The sequence below is a fragment of the Dasypus novemcinctus genome, chromosome 9 (assembly GCF_030445035.2).
Source record: "Dasypus novemcinctus isolate mDasNov1 chromosome 9, mDasNov1.1.hap2, whole genome shotgun sequence".
NCBI lineage: Eukaryota > Metazoa > Chordata > Mammalia > Cingulata > Dasypodidae > Dasypus > Dasypus novemcinctus.
The window spans coordinates 109,093,127-109,109,224 of record NC_080681.1 but is presented as its reverse complement, the minus strand read 5'-3'; the positions used below and the strand labels follow the sequence as shown (position 1 = coordinate 109,109,224).

At 56.8% G+C, this 16,098-nt stretch overlaps 1 protein-coding gene across 2 annotated transcripts; it reads left to right on the top strand.

Annotated features, from left to right (window-relative positions):
* Nucleotides 1–654: 654 nt before the first annotated feature.
* On the top strand, nucleotides 655–15,314 carry EXTL1 (exostosin like glycosyltransferase 1). Of its 2 annotated transcripts, XM_004450520.4 has the most exons (11): nucleotides 655–2,348; nucleotides 7,180–7,270; nucleotides 7,596–7,703; nucleotides 8,923–9,042; nucleotides 9,523–9,655; nucleotides 9,853–9,959; nucleotides 10,808–10,903; nucleotides 11,566–11,652; nucleotides 12,449–12,609; nucleotides 13,625–13,796; nucleotides 13,985–15,314. In XM_004450520.4, the coding sequence occupies exons 1-11, from the start codon at nucleotides 1,576–1,578 to the stop codon at nucleotides 14,153–14,155; spliced, it is 2,019 nt and encodes a 672-aa protein (XP_004450577.2). In that variant the 5' UTR covers nucleotides 655–1,575; the 3' UTR covers nucleotides 14,156–15,314. The 2 variants fall into 2 exon arrangements, with proteins under 2 accessions (XP_004450577.2, XP_058160058.1); XM_058304075.2 differs by lacking the exons at nucleotides 7,180–7,270; nucleotides 7,596–7,703; nucleotides 9,853–9,959 and having other exon boundaries at nucleotides 702–2,348.
* The last annotated feature ends 784 nt before the right edge of the window (nucleotides 15,315–16,098 follow it).

Genomic DNA, 16,098 nt, shown 5'->3' with positions numbered 1-16,098 from the left:
TGACACCACTCATTCCATGACCCCCCCATACAGAGCTAGACCAAGGAAGTGAGCAGGGGAACCCCTCACTAGCACGTGTACTAATGGAGAGTCAAGTTCAACCTCATGAAGAACAGACAAGAAGAAGGAGAGCTCCAGGCACGCCTGAGTGAAAGGTGCCAGGAGTGACCCCAAAAAGGCTGACTCTGGATGAGATTGGGGCCTTGAGGTGCAGAGAAAGGAAGACAGAGGTGCCTTTCCCAGTACCCCACCCCCAGCCCCTTATCTCCTTTCTCAGCTCACCTGTTGACTTTCTCATCCGTTGAGTAGTAACTTTCCACATTCTGACACTCAGCTGGGGTGAGCAGTGAGAAGCTCGAAGAGTTAGGATCAGGAGCTCAGTGTTCAAATCTCCACTCTGCCACTTAGTGAGGTCACTTTAGGAAGGTGAACTTCCATCTCTAAGCTTCACTTTCTCAGCTGTAAAAATGACAATGATAAACCTCTGCCTTGATTGTTACTATGCGATTTCAAAGATTCAAAGGCTGCTCTTGGCAAACTGCAAACTGTACAGTGAGGTATCAGCTGGTCATTATCGGTAACCATCGAGAGACTGGCTTGGAAGTGGTTAAGTGGAGACCCGGCCTCCCAGCCAGGAGCGAATCGGAGCTGGCGGGGGGCGGAGCCGGGCTGCCACTGGGACAGCGCCGAGAGGACCAGGTGCTGCTCGGAGCCGGAGCCCAGGCGGAGGAGACGTCAGCAGGACTTGGGGGCACTGGGACAGGGGCTGGGCGCAGGGGGCCTGGCCTCTGCACTGTGACAGCGCTGAGCCAGAGGGTGCAGGGTCAGCTGCTGGTGGTGGGGGCGAAAGGGCTGTGCTGCCTGAGCCGGGGACAGCAGCAGGAAGGGAGAAACCCAGAACCCAGAGTCGGCCTGGCTCCCCAGGTCAGGCGCCACGGCGCAACCAGCCTCTGACCCCAGCTGGCCCTGAGGGCCCACATGGGGCAGGGGGTCTAATTTTAGCTCCAGTTGCAGGGCCCACAGGCCAGAAGTGCCAGCAAGCAGGCACAGGGGCCACTGGGATAGCTCAGGCAGGGGAGGGCTGGGGAGACCAGCTCTGCTTCCTTCCAGCACGGCACCCTGGCCAAGCCATCCCCTGTGGGAGCCCTGACAGTCCCCCATGGCCTGGCAGACAGCTCTCGTCTCGGGCAAGGGCAAGACCAGGGGCATCCAGGAGGGCAGAAAGATACAGCCTTGCAGTCTGGACACAGGTTACATCAGCCTGAGCGGCACCCAGAGGCGAGGGGCCCTGCTGGGAGGGCAAAAGCTGGCTTGGTTGTCCAAAGGCCAAGGAATCAGTCCTTACCACAGAAGGCAAGCCAAAAAGCTGGGTACTTCCTGGTCTCGTGCCAGCCTGGTGGCTCAGTGTTTGATCTTAGGCAGGTAGCCTGCTCTGGAGGGGCCTCAGTCTTCTCTTTTGTACAGTGAGGCGGCTGGATTGACCCCAGCCCCAGCCACCCACCCTCAAGTCCCTGCTCTTCCTGCTGACTGGCTGTGACCTTCTAGCTCCCTCCAGCCCAGGCTCTGGGTGGCCACATGCAGCTGTGGAGTAGAAAGTCCATCTGGCTGGCACTGTCAGTCTGCTGGCTCCTCTTTGTCCTCCTGGGGGTCCCCCCACTTCTCCGTCTGGCAGAGCCCCCTGGGCCTCAGACAGGAGCCCCCCAAGGCTGGCCTCGCTGGCTGGATGCAGAGTTCCTGCAGAGTTTCTCCCAGCCTGGGGAGCTCCTGGAGAATGCCCGTCGACCTCAAGCCCCCCGCGGTGATGGCTGCACCTGGGGAGCCTGCTTTGACACCTCTCAGTGCAGGGGTGCTGGCCTCAAGGTGTTCGTGTACCCGGCGGCTGGACCCATCTCTGAGATTCACCGGCGGATCCTGGCTTCCATCGAGGGCTCCCGCTACCACACGTTCAGCCCCAGTGAAGCCTGCCTCCTCCTCCTCCTCAGTCTGGACGCCCCGGCTGGGGAGTCCAGCCCGGAGCCGCCGCGGTGGAGTGGGGGCAGGAACCATCTCATCCTCCGTCTCCACCCAGGCCCTCGGCCCCTGACCTCCCAGCTGGGGCAGGCCATGGTGGCGGGGGCCAGCCCCACCGTGGACACCTTCCGGCCCGGCTTCGATGTGGCCCTCCCGCTTCTCCCTGAAGCCCACCCATGGCGAGGGGGAGCACCTGGCCAGATGCAACAGCACAGCCCCCACCCCGGGGTGCCCCTGCTAGCCCTGGCAGAGGAGAGGGGCAGGTGGCGCACAGCAGGCACCAACGCCTCTGCCTGTCCCTGGAATGGGCACTGTGAGCAGGACCCTGGACCTGAGCAGTAAGTGAACCCTTCCCCAGGGGGGCTGGAGAGGGATGGGGATGGGATAGGAGGGAGCCAGAGGTCAGGGTCTAGGGCAAGATTAAGATGGGAGAGCCAGCTGGTCCCGGCAAATTTAAGCCTCAGCTGCAGCGGGAGGGAATCAGGTTAGACAGCAGAGAACACTTCCACCAAGATGGTGATATGCTGCAAGGAGTGTCGAAGGCAGGTTTTGGTGTTCTTCTTTGGGGATCTTTAAAAACATAAACACAACTCACTGCTACTTACTTTCCCTCATTCCAGACCCTCCTTCCCTAATATTTTGTTTAACATGCACTTATATAATGTCTATTCTGTGCCAGGTACTGTTCAAATCACTTTAATAAATATTAACTTTTTAATAAAATGCTGATAAGAAAATAATGCTAATTGCTCTCATTTAACTGTTTGGGTACCAGACACTGAAGCTCATAGAGATTAAGTAACTTGTCTGAGATGACCCAGCTAGAAAGAACAAAGCTAATATTTGAATACAGGATTGTCTGTCTCCAAAGTCTCAGTATTAGAATTCTGAGTTTTGAGGGAGAGTCTATGATCACTCCTATCAAATGTCTTTGGTTACAGCTAATATGACTTAGGTCAGACCTAAAGAACTGCTCGCTGGTGAGGTTGCCTAAATACTGTACAAGGGGCACAGGAGCATATAAGACTAGAAGAACTTGTTCAGAAACTTCTCTCCATGGGACTAGTTGGAGTTAACCCTTGAGCATTCTTTGTACTCCCAAGAGGTCAGCCATCTCCAGAGGCTAACTGGGCAGACAGGAATGAAAGTCACGTCTTCTGAGGTGATCCACGGTCCCTGCGGCAGGCCTGAGCTGGACCCTGTCACTCTGGTATTCTCCCACTTGCTCCCTCAGGATCTTTCTGTTTGCTGCTAGACAGCAGCAGCTATTCTGAGCTCGACTTTCCTCCCAGGAATTCTTCATCTCACCACCGAACTCCGTTCTCTTGCCTCTGCTTGGGGCTCCTGGGGCTTCTCTCAACCAAAGGGCTTTTGTGGGAATGGAATCCCTCTCCTGCTGAGGGCACACGGCCTCCTGGGAGCCCTGGCAGCCCCACAGCCCTTCTGCCAGGCCGTCCCACTGGGCCTCCTCTCTGCAGGGAAGCTGCAAAGTTGGGGCTCTCTCCCAGGCCCTGCCAGCTCAGAGCTTGGAAAGAAGCTTGCCTCTGGGAACAGGGTTCTCTGTTTACCATGTCCCCCTCACTTTTCTGATCGGGCACTTCACTATCTTGGTTTGCAGGGAGTTCTTCTTTCGGCTACTTTACTTACCGCTAAATGCTGGTTTTTGGTGAATTGGAAAGCTTTTTTAGTCTGGACTTGGAGACGTTGAAAGTTAAGGACTCTGCCTACACAATCACGTTTTTGGGGCACTACTGAGGCCCAGGCCTGGGCTCCAAGTTAAGGACTCTGTAGCCCCAGAGGCCTGCAAGTGCTCACTAAAGGTTTACAGATTGATCTAAAATTGGCCAGAAGTGGCCTGGGCTTTTTAACCAGCTGGGGCCACTCTCTGAGTAGCGCTTTTGTAAGTTTATCTCCATAGTATGCCGCTACTTGGCAGCTGCTGCTTTTGTCCTCTGAACTCAAGGAGTTGTGTCATTGGCGCCAGCCCACCTTCAGGTGACAGGACTTGTCATCCCTGGGGTAGATCGAGCCTGTTTCCCCTGATGTGCCACGTGCCTGCCTGGGCCAGACAGACAGTACAGGGACAGAGTGAGAGAGGGAGGCTCCCGGAGGGTGACCTGGATAAACAGGCACTGGCCAGGGGACGAGGCAATTCTCGGTCCCCTCCACAGGCCACATTCGCTCAGTGGTGGGACAGGGGGAGGGGAGGAAGCTCCCGCGTGGGGAGGGTCTGCTGGGCGCTGGGGGCTGCGCCAGGGACTTTACGTAGGTCAGTACTAATCCTCTCCAGCACCCTTCCAGGAAGGCATTATCCCCATTGCAGAGAACAGGAAACTGAGGCTCAGAGAGGTGGCATGACCAGCCAAGGGCCTTTTGGGACAAGGTTCCCATTCACTCTTCTGATTAGGCACTTGGAAGCGTGGAGTTGGGATTAAATCCCGCACGTCTGGCTCCAAAACCGTTTCTCCACCTTCACTGAACAGTCTCCCGGTCTCCACCCATTTAAATTGTTATTTACTTATTTTTATGAATAGGTAATTCATTCACATGGTAGAAAATTCACAAGGCACAAAAGGGTATACAGTAAAAAGTCTCCGTCCCACCCCCATCTCCAGGCCACCCAGTTTTCCTTCCTGAAGGAAAAACAGTTTCCAGTTTCTCGTGTGCCTTTTCTGAGTTACTCTGTTTGTACAAGCATTATGTATAGATGTTCTCCACGTTTTTGTTTTTTTAAACGTAAATTCAATGCATGTTTTAAAGTCCCCCAGCCCGTATTCATTAGACACAGGAGGCATAGGGTCTCAGGCCTAGGATACTTTTAGAGAGCCATGAAAATGTCTTCATTTCTTTCAAAATGAGAATTTAAAAAATGAATTTTCAGGTAAAAGAAAAATTTTCATATATAATTTTAATATCTTTGTCATTATACTGGTAGAGTTATAAAATATAGTTTTTAATATTTTTATGGAGGAAGGGGCTTGAAAAGGCCAAGTACCCAGAACCCAGGGAAGTCATGACTCAGTCCTGCCCATGGCCCCACCAGAGCCCTGGAGCCCTGGGTAGAGCCGCATCGGGCTTTGCCCTTGCCACTGAGGCTCCAACCTGGCATGGTCACAAAATCCTAAGACCTCATCGGAGTCACCACCCAGATGCACAAGTCCCCTCCATAACACATCCACCCCTACCCCCCGCCCCACAACACCCACAGGTGCTCATGCTGCCCCTGCTTACTTAGCTCCACTGATGGGGAGCTCACCTCCTTCCAAGGCCACCACCGGCTCCACTTTGACAGATCCAGGATGACCGTTTGTGCTGAAACTGACCTCTCAGAACTTTCTGGTCACCGGTCCTGGATCTGTCCTTGTGACTCGCTGAACTTGTGTTCATTTAACACCCAGGGAGGCCTGCTCTCTACCAGGTGCTCTGCCAGGCTCTCTGCCAGACCCTGGGGATATAGAGATGGCAGAGGTACTGCCCCTGCCTGCTAGTAGCTCAGGCTTGTATGAGAGAGACAAGTGAACAGTGACAACACACAGCATTAAGGAGGGAGCAAAGCTGAGGCTCCAGGAAAGAGCTGGGTGACCTCATCTGCAAACAGGGAGAACAGTGCAAACCTTCCATCTCAGTGCTGCGTGGGAATGAAATAAATTGATGCACATAAAGTGCTTAGAACGGTGCCTCGAGCCAAGGGCAGGCTCAGTAAAGGTTGGCGGGAACCATTTCTAAGTGGGAGCCATTTTTGGAGGGATCTGGGAAGGCTTGCTGGAGGAGGTGGCGTTTGAGCTTACACATTAAGACTGAGAAGGAGGAATTCCCTGGTGGTCAAGACAGGGAAGGGCATGACAGGCAGAGTGAAAATGATATTCAAAGAGGACAGTCGAGGTCAGCGAGGACTGAGGGGAGCAGTTCATTCAGCAGGCTCTTTGATCCTCTCTGGGGTCCCTGAAGCCTTAACCTTATAGGTTTCCAGTCCCTCTAAGCTTACCTGGGGGGCTGTACCTGGCTGGCTGCTGCTGTGGCTCTCGGTAAGGTAAAGGATGTTCTGGTATTTAACTTGTGGCTTCTTCTAGGGGGGCCTGACGGATGCCTGAGCATTGGGTGGAGGAGAAAGAGGGCAGGGGTCCTCTGGGAGACCCCTAAGCAACAACTCTGGGGATGATTCAGATAACCTGGGGCCAGGAGTTGGCACACCTTGGTTCTGGTCCCAGCTCCGCCCCAGCCCCTTCTGTGACCCTGAGCCTGTCCTTGCCCTCTCTGAGACTCAGTCTCCCCCTGTGTTCAATGGGGGTTGGCCCAGGGGCTGGCTAAGCTCTTCCAGGTCTGCTTCTTGAAGGTTCAGGATCAGAGCCAGGGGACTGTGGCTGAGAAGGATCCTGGGACCGCCTGGTCCCTATTCAGCAGTTCTGCTCTGAGGGCCTGCCAGCCTCGGAGTCCTGGGTCCCCGCTCCAGCTGGGGCATACGCAGTGGTTCCCCCCCGGATGGTGCAATCCCAGGGAAGTGGCTCTGAGCGGGCTGTGAGTCCTCCCCCTCCCCCACAGGCGCACACAGCCTGAGTGTGGCCCTGGGCTGGGGGGAGGGGTGTTAGGAACAGAGGAGGCCTGTCCTCTGAGCCGGGGCCTCTGGGATGCGAGGGGGCTTCTGGGCAGCGGCTTCCTGTGTGGTTCCAGGCTAGGGGCGAGCCCACCCCGTGACAGAGAGGCCTTTCATGGCCCTGGGCTCTCGGGGTGGGGGGCGTGCTGGGGGTGGAGGCCACAGGTGAGGGGTGCCCCCCCCGAGTCTGCGTGTGGCAGAGTAGTGGGAGGGCAAACACAGGCATCCAAGTCAAATAAGGCCTTGGAAAGTCAGGTCCTGCTTCCCCCCATTTCGCAGATGGGGAGACCGAGGCCCAGAGAAGAGAATAGAAGTGCCCAAGGCCACCAAGGCAGAGCCAGAGCCAGAACCAGGGCTCCTGGCTCCGAATACAGCGGCGGGTGGAGGGTGGTGTGTGGCTCTCATTGGTGCCAGTGTGTGAGCGTGCGGCTATGCGGCTGCACTAGCGTGATCACATGAGAATGCCGAGGTGGGCTGGTACATCGTGAACTTGGGAGAGTTGAGGTCCTGGGGCCGTCGAAGGATCTGGCGGTGTCTGGGGCCTCATGTGTGCGAGACCCTCTCATGTGCCTCCTTAGGACCCAGCCCGGGGCAGCGCCACCCAACGCCACCTTCTGCCTCATCCCTGGCTACCGTCCTGACGCCCTGCACTTCCTCCAAGCCCTGCAGGTATAACCTGGGCTGGGGCACCCCTCCCTGCCTCCCTCCTGAGCTGGCTGAGTGCCCCCGGCCCAGGCCGGTGGCAGGGGCAGTGAGCTGCCCCTCCCTTACTCTGGGATCCAGCACCGCCTGTGGTCACAATCACTGAATTTCTGCAAAATGTGCTCCCCTTCAACATCTCCCCATACACACACATACAAGAAAAACCACCAAAAACGACTTTCCTCTCCTCTTTGCCCCTTGCCCCCAGCTGCAGCAGCTGCTGGCTTGGAGGTGGGAGGGGTGAATATGGGCAGGGTGAAATGGGGCTCCACTGTGACCCGCTCCCCTTCAGGCTGGCTGCATCCCCGTGCTTCTCAGCCCCCGCTGGGAGCTGCCCTTCTCCGAGGTCATCGACTGGACCAAAGCAGCCATTATCGCTGATGAGAGGCTTTCACCTCAGGTAGCTCAGGGCCCTGGCCATGGGGGGGGGACTGGACCGACATGGGAGGGCTAGCCTCAGTCCCCAGTCTCGTCCCCCATCTGTGTATTTTGAGGAATTTGTCCCCCAGCCCCAAGCCTTCCCTGTCAGGCTCCCATAGAATCAGATAGAGGTAGAGGCTTCTGAAGATTCTGGAGAGTGAGCTCTGGTTGGGACGCAGGAGTCCTCTCTTACCCAGAGCAAGTCCTGAGCCTCTTCCCGCCTCAGTTTCCCTACCTGTACAACAGGATAAGTTAGATCAGGTGTGTTCCTTGGGCCCAGCTTCACAGGTCCCTGAATATTTAAATACCCAATATAAAGGAAGCCTATAGAAAATCCAAAATTAGAGAGCATTCTTTCACGGGACTTGGGGTGGGACAACAAAATGCACAGTGCCTTTCCCATCTGTTGAAATTAAATTTGACTGGCTCTGGAAAACATATGTGTAAGCTTGCCTTGAGTCCCCTGAGAACCGAGAATGGCGTGGGGATTGATAACATTTTTTGAGTCTCTACAGTGTGTCTGACACATTGTGCTAAATAAATCATATCTAACTTAATCTTTTTAAAAAATTTTTTATCCTCCGCCCCCGCGGCTATTTTTGTGTGCTCTCTGCTCTCTGTGTCCATTTGCTGTATGTTCTTCCGTGTCTGTATTTATTTATTTCCCCTCCCCACTTGCAACTTGCTTGCTGTCTGCTCTCCGTGTCCATTCGCTGTGCACTCTTCTGTGTTCTCGCTTGTCTCCCTTCTTTTGTTGGGTCACCTTTGCTGAGTCGGCTCTCTGCAGCATCTCTGGGCCAGGCGGTGCTCTGTAGCGTGCAGGCGAGCCTGCCTTCACAAGGAGGCCCCAGGACACGAACAGAGGACCTCCCATATGGTAGACAGAAGCTCATCTGACCTCTTCCCTAACTTAATTTTCATATCATATGATGGTGGTACTATTAACCCCATATTACAGATGAGGAAACTGAGGCCTAGAGAGGTTAAGTAGCATGTACACAGTCACACGGCTAACCCACCTCTTGTGACCCTGAACTCTTGATCATTATGTTACTTGGGACTTAGCCAAGGGTGGCCGCTGCTAACCCACTTGGAGAGCTGTGGATAAAGGGCTTCTGGTTCCCAGGTCTCTGGCCCCAGGTTTCCCTGCTCAGGGGCAGTCTGGGCCTCGCCTCCTCCTTTTTCCCTCTGTGTCTCAGGTCCTGGCTGCCCTCCAGGAGCTGCCCCCTGCACGGATCCTCGCCCTGCGTCAGCAGACCCAGTTTCTATGGAATGCCTACTTCTCCTCAGTGGAGAAGGTTGTTTACACCACTCTGGAGGTGAGGGGGCTGTCTGATGGGGACCCTGCCCCTTGGCTCCTGCCTTGTCCCTGTCCCCTCTCCACACCGCTCTCCCTCGCTACCTTACCTCCCCAGCTCCAGTGTTTGGGGGACCCGCCTTGAAGAGGCCTCTGCGGCCAATCTGAGACTTGGCTATGAGATCTCAGACAAATTCCATCTCCAGTCTGGGTCTCAGTTTCCCCATCTGTAAAGGGGACAGATTTCAATTCATGTTCCAGCTCCAGGTGATCGACAGTGGCCGCCTGGAGCCCTGTGTTGGGAAGGGGTCTGAGTCTGGAAACATGCCGTGGCCTGTTGGTGCTACAGCAAGCATGCCACCACCTGCCACCCCTGAACATCACTGAGGGTTCCCTACTCCAGCTTTTGCATCTGAGCCCCTTTGTCCCCAGGTCCTCACCCCCTTGGGCCCTGCCCACGGCCACGCCAGCCACTCCATCTGCACAGCCCCTCTCATTTCAGATTATTCAGGACCGGATCTTTGGAGCCTCTGCTCACCCTGCACTGCTGTGGAACAGCCCCCCAGGGGCACTCCTGGCCCTGCCTACTTTTTCCACAAGTCCGCAGGACTTCCCCTTCTACCATCTGCAACAGGGTATGCCCTAGGGATGGGACAATTTGAGGTCACCTTATCAACTCTCCCCAAGTCCCCGCAAGCCTGATCCACAGAGCCCCACCAAGAACCCCCCAAACTCCCATCACCCCTACCATCTCCCACTCAGGTCACTCTCCATGAGGTTTTGTCACCCTCTGTCCCCTCCCACCCTGATGGCCTGTGTCTCATTCCCCCAGGCTCCCGCCCTTCGGGCAGGTTCAGCGCCCTGATCTGGGTGGGGGCCCCTGGCCAGCCCCCGCTGAAGCTCATCCAGGCGGTGGCAGGCTCCCAGCACTGTGCCCAGGTCTGCCCCCTTGCCAGCTTGGGTCCTGGGATTTAGGGTGGGGGCGAGGGACAGGGCAGGGCCCCACAACATCCAGACCCCAGGGATGTCCACACATTCTGGGGAGAGATGGGGGAGGATTTCCAAGTGCCCTTGCTGCCTTCCTCTTTTAAGTCTCAAGTTTCTTCTTCCTTTCCCCCAAGTGGAAACTGTTGAAGCCACCCGAAAAGCAGATGCTGCTTGGGGAGGCTAGAGAAGCAAACATTCATTCTTTCACTCGCTCAGTCATTCATTAATTCACTCAGCAATCACTTTCTGAGTGCCGGGCCCTGGGCTCAATGCTAAGGATGTAGAAAAAGCAGCAAGAAAGGATTCTGCCCCCACCCTCGCATTCGGGTTCACTTAGTATCTCCAGGCACACAGATAGTCAGATCTCACTTCCCGAGAAGGCAGGAGGACTCTAGAGCACATAGAGAGGAGACAAGCAGCTAGCTCAGCCAGGGGGCAGGGGGATGGGCTCCAGAGTCCCGGGGCATTTGAGCTGAGTTGGGAATGATCGAGGAGGAGGAAGAGAATGAAAACCTTTGAGACAGGATGGGACAGGATGGAAGGTCAGGGTCCCAGCCCAGGAGCTAGCACAACCCACTGTCTTAAATTCTAACGCTACAGATGGCCTGAATTCCTGACTTTCAGAAGCCCCTAAGTAAGGACAGGGTGGCACTAAAAGGACCTTGGATCCAACTAAACCCTCCTCCCATATGCACCTATGGAGCTGGCCTCCCATATTTCTTCCATCTGGAGAAAGATCACTCTGCCCCCCGCTTCTTCCCCAGACCCCCAGCTTCAGGACCACCCTGTTTTCCTCCTAGATCTTGGTTCTCTGGAGCAGTGAAAGGCCACCCCCACCCAGGGGGAAGTGGCCTGAGACAGCAGTGCCCTTGACAGTCCTTGACGGGCCCAGGAAGGTGAGGGGTGGGGAAGGTGGTGGAAATGCTGGGACCTGGGGAGGGCACACCCAGGTTGCTTTGCTTGGGCTGAGCCAAGGATGGACTTCAAGTTGGGCCTGAAGAAATCAGGTAGTGGGTTTTGGTTGAAATGCTTCCCTTCCATCGCTAGCTTTTTAGAATTGCACTTTTAGAGAACTAGGGTTTTAGGTAAGAAGCAAAGGCAGAGAGGAGGTGTTGATGTCTCCTGGGACCTTGAAAAATCATGGACAGGATTGGGGTACACTTGGCGGGGTCGGGGGAAGGAGCAGCTTCCAAAAACCTGGGTTGATACCGGGTACCTGTTTGCCATGTGGTTCTGGGCAAGTCACTTCGTCTCCTTGAACCTGCTTCTTTGAAATGAGGGATGTTCGACAACCCTTCCAGGTTGATGTATCTAACGAGACAGCAGAGGCATCCTGTGTTGTCAAAACCAATTGCCCCATTTTATTGAGGGGAAATCAAAGCCCAGAGAGGTAAAATGAGTTGCCCAGGTCCCAGAGGGAGCTAGGGGCGGGCTTGCTGTTGTTCACTGCCCGCCACCATTCCTTCAGGGCCTCCTGGGTGGCTGATATTCAGACCTTCGCTGCGGGAGCTTGGGGAGGGGCCCAGGCCAAGTTGTTCTCACTTCTGTCCCACTGCAGGCCAGTGACCGCTTCTTCCCGTACAGTGCCATCAGCACCGACGCCATCCTCAGCCTCGATGCTCACAGCAATCTTTCCACAAGTGAGGTGAGGGCTGGGCCCCACAGGAGCCCCGTGAGGTGGGGACAGAGCCGGAGGCCCAGGCAGCCCCACAGGTTCCCAGAGCTGAGAAGACCGGAGGTCACGGCGTCCAGCCTCCTGCTTTTGTTTTTTTTTTAAAGATTTATTTTTATTTATTTAATTCCCCTCCCCTCCCCCGGATGTGTGTTTTCTGTGTCTTTTTGCTGCGTCTTGTTTCTTTGTCCGCTTCTGTTGTGGTCAGCAGCACGGGAAGTGTGGGCGGCGCCATTCCTCAGCAGGCTGCTCCCTCCTTCGCGCTGGGTGGCTCTCCTTATGGGTGCACTCCTTGCACGTGGGGCTCCCCTACACGGGGGACACCCCTGTGTAGCACGGCACTCCTTGCGCGCATCAGCACTGCACATGGGCCAGCTCCACGCCGGTCAAGGGGGCCCGGGGCTTGAACCGCGGACCTCCCATGTGGTAGACGGACACCCTAACCACTGGGCCAAAGTCCCTTTCCCCAGCCTCCTGCTTTTGAAACCACCCACCATGCCAGCTGGCCTCCTCATTAGAAAATTTAATGAAGGCTTCCACAGCCTCTTTTAGAAACAGACTCTTCAGAGGCTCCCCGCTGGAAAAATTCCCTTGAGCACTCCCCAGAAGCTTTCACACTACACTTCTAGCCAACAGAGTAAGGGCTCCCCTTTCCTCTCTCCTGAGTGCTGTCCCCACCTGTGCGCCGGCGGGCCTTGCCTCCTCATCTCTAGATGTTGCTGAAGGGTTGGACAGTCCTTCCTCATACTTCACTCAAATCCCTCCCCAGGTGGACTTTGCCTTTGTGGTGTGGCAGAGCTTCCCGGAGAGGATGGTGGGCTTTCTGACATGGAGCCACTTCTGGAACGAGGCCTGGGGCGGCTGGGGCTACACTGCGGAGAAGGCCAATGAGTTCTCCATAGTGCTGACCACGGCTGCCTTCTACCATAGGTATAGACGCCGCCACTGGTACGGGGATCACAGGGCCAGAGACCCTTCCCTGAACTGGAGCAAGGTGACATGGGAGTGAACACAGCAGTCAGCCGAGAGCCCAGAGATCCAGGGTCAAGGCCCTGATCTGCCCCTTCCCGGTTATGTGATCCTGGGCAAGACATCTCACCACTCCTGAGCCTCAGTTTTCTCATCTGTAAAATGGGGTATATTCACCTCACAGGGCTGGTGTGATCATCAAATAAGAGAACCACATGAAGTTCCTGGCACATAGATGTTCAACAAATGACAGCATTGTTCTTTTAAGACTTGCAGGGTAGAGGGAATGGACAGTGTAGATTAGGGTTTGTGGTGTGTGTGTGTGGAGGGGAAGGTGACAAGAGAATGGTCCTGACACTGTATATGTGTATGGATTGTCCCAGGCCTTCCAAAAGCTACCTGAAGCACCCCAATCTTGGGACAGGGATCTTGTACTCTTTGGAGGGGGTCCTTACACGTTTAACCAAACATGAGTAACCTGGACCCTCTGGTCACTTTACCCAGGAGCTCTGCTGGGAATTCTCAGTAGGGTGGAAAATTGGCTCCAATGTGTGCAGAGTGGGCCCAAATTGTTCCGTGTGGGGATTGTGGGAAGCGAGGCTCGCCCCAAGCGGCATTAGCCTGGTTAGTCCACATCCTGTGCTCTTTGGGCTGCCATATTTGGTGGCTTTGGAGCCAGCTGATTTCCCGTCCATCTGGCTCAGAGCTCAGGGGTGTGGGCCCAAGGAGCCATGACGGGGGAGTCATGGGGTACACCACTGGCTGCAGACAAGCCAGGGCAGGCCCAGCTCAGTGGAGACCTGTTTATCCTGGGGATGGGGGCTCTCAGAGGTGCCAGGGTTCTGGAAAAAGCAGCAGGGCCCTCACAAGAGGGACGGGGACCACGGTCAAAGGTAAACTGAGGTCAGGGGGGCAGGAAAATGGGGTGTGGGGGTGAACTCAGCTGCAGCCTCTCCCTGTCCTCCCCTTCACCCAGGTATTATCACACTCTCTTCACTCAATATCTGCCCAAAGCTCTGAGGACCTTGGCAGATGAAGCACCCACCTGCGTGGACGTCCTAATGAATTTCCTGGTAGCAGCTGTAACCAAACTGCCTCCTATCAAGGTGCCCTACGGGAAGGAGCACCAGGAGGCCAAACCCCCGCTGGTGAGGCCAGGGGGGGACAGGTTGGCACCGGGAGGGCACTGGCTGGGGGAGGGATCTGGAAGGGGAGATTCCCTCGCAAGGTTAACCCCAATCCTGCTGTGTGCGGGAGTGGGGAGGGCGGGAGGGTGCATGGGGGGAGTTCGCAAGGCCAGAGAGGCCCTCTGACGGCACCCTTCGCTTCGTCTTAGACGCCAGGGGTGCTGGAGCCGCAGCCCCCAGCCTGGGACTGCATCAACCGGATAGCGGCAGGATTCGGCCACATGCCCCTGGTGTCCTCTCGCCTCCGTTTGGACCCGGTGCTCTTCAAGGACCCAGTGTCCATGTTGCGCAAGAAGTACCGCAGGCTGGAGAAGCCCTAGGAGGGACGGGGGAGCCCAGCGCTGCTCCTGCGGCCGCAGCACGCACCACCTGCCTGGGCTCTCAGCCCCTCCGCGAGGGACAGCCGGAAACCAGTCGTAGCAGCGGGTTGGCCAGCACGTCGTATCCGGGCCAATCACAGCCAGAGCGCTGCCGTGAGGGGCGGGGCCCGCGTCGCGGCGTCCGCGGGAGCCTGGGCCTGGAGTACCTGTCTCGGCTTCTCCACTGAGCTGACTACTTGCCTGTCAGACCCTCAGCTCCTCCCGGGCCTCGCCTGGCCCCCTCCTCGCCCCCAGATGGGTTTGGTCTCCTTTGTGCTCCCGCAGCCCAGTGTCCCCGCAATCTCGGCAGCGTTCCCGCTCCTGGAGACGTTTACAACGTCAGGCCCCAGGACCTAGGTGTGAGCTCCGGAAGGACAGGGTCATGTCATCTCCCTGGCCTGGCAGGTGCACCATAAATATGTGACGAATAGATGGAACAGACATTCGCCAGGCGCCTACTGCCTGCCCTGTGCCCGCGGTGGCTGGAGTGCGGCAGGGTGTGCGGACAAACTCCGCCCTCTACCCCCCGGGGTCTCCAGGCTGGGAGGAAAGCGGCCACGCTCAGATCTGAGTCACCAGGCACAATCCTTGTGCCCCACCGAAGGCGCAAGGAGGCGCCGAAAGGCCAAGGCCAATTTCGGGGCTTCCCTCTTCGCGGAGCCGAAGGCGCAGAAAAGAAAGGGAGAATAGGGATGCAGGTGGCCCGCCCAAGCCTGCGGGGAACCCCGGGCCCAGGTTCGGCACCTCCCCCTGCAGTACCAGCGCTGACCACTAGAGGTCCGCGCCGGCTCCCTCCCCCGCGAAAGAAAGTGCAGTTTAAACCCCCGCGAGGTCAGAGAGCCCGGCAAGGGGACGTAGACGATTGGCGGTGTGTGCGGGGGCGCAGGTCTGAAAACCGAGGGGACAAATCTGAAAGAATAGCGCAACCCCTTCGCCCCTTACCCTTGGGACTCAGTAATAAGGGCCATTTCTAGGTGGGCTGAGTAGGAGCACGGACTGTCCCGATTGCTCTAGAGGTGAGGGTGGAATGAAGGAGGGGGTGCTGGGTTCTCCCGAGTTCATCCACCTGGAACTGGAATTATCACTTCCGAAATAAAACGCGCGTCCTTGCCCCCTCATACTCAGGCTATAAATACCCTTGCAGCAGCTGCGTGGGGGAGGGGGTGCTTCTAGCCGGGTAGGGATGGTGGGTCCAGCCCAGGCCCAAGGTGTCCAGTGTGCCCCTGCTTTGATGGCCTAGCAGCTTTGGAAACTCTCGTGACCAGCTCCCTGGCAGGAACATGCCGTCCCCCGAGGCCTCCCGCCCCCAGCCCCCAGCCCCCAGCTTGACCTCTGGCCCCTGGATGACTCAGGTGCTCCCTGGAGTCAGTCACAGCTGGAGGGACACAGAGGTCTGCCCCTTGGGAGGCCTGGGAACTGTGAGACGCTGGGGTGGAGGGGGTTGGGAACTAAACGGACAGGGGGCGGGAGCAGCCTGGCTGAGAGGTGAGAGCAGTTGGGGTGAGTGAGGAAGCACACAGCTGCAGCCCAGGCAGGCTTCCCGGGTGGGGAGGGATCTAGGGATCTGAGTGCCCGGCCATCAGCGGGAAAAGGCACCTTTCCCCTCCCAGCTGTGCGGCTGCAGCACCCAGGCCACTGAACTGCCAAGGCATGGCCTTGCCCACGGGGAGGCAATGCCAGACTCAGGGTTCACGTTGTACCAACCCGCAGCCCAGAGCAGGCCCTTGGCCCCTGCTATAGGGGGAGGCGGGGAGAATGAGGCAAAACTCCCAGACCTGCCTCCCTCTGGCTATGTGACTTCAGGCAAGTGACTCAACCTCTCTGAGCCTGTTTTCTTCCCTGTAAAAATGGGGGACAGTAAAGACTCTCTCTTGGGCGAGGGGGTAGGACTTGGCATATAGCGA

Excerpts from the sequence above, each read along its gene's own strand:
- EXTL1 (XM_004450520.4), top strand. The coding sequence starts at position 1,576 with ATGCAGCTGTGGAGTAGAAAGTCCATCTGGCTGGCACTGTCAGTCTGC. Across the intron at positions 10,904-11,565 it reads TCCTTGACGGGCCCAGGAAG|GCCAGTGACCGCTTCTTCCC; the intron begins GTGAGGGGTGGG and ends GTCCCACTGCAG. Across the intron at positions 13,797-13,984 it reads AGGAGGCCAAACCCCCGCTG|ACGCCAGGGGTGCTGGAGCC; the intron begins GTGAGGCCAGGG and ends GCTTCGTCTTAG.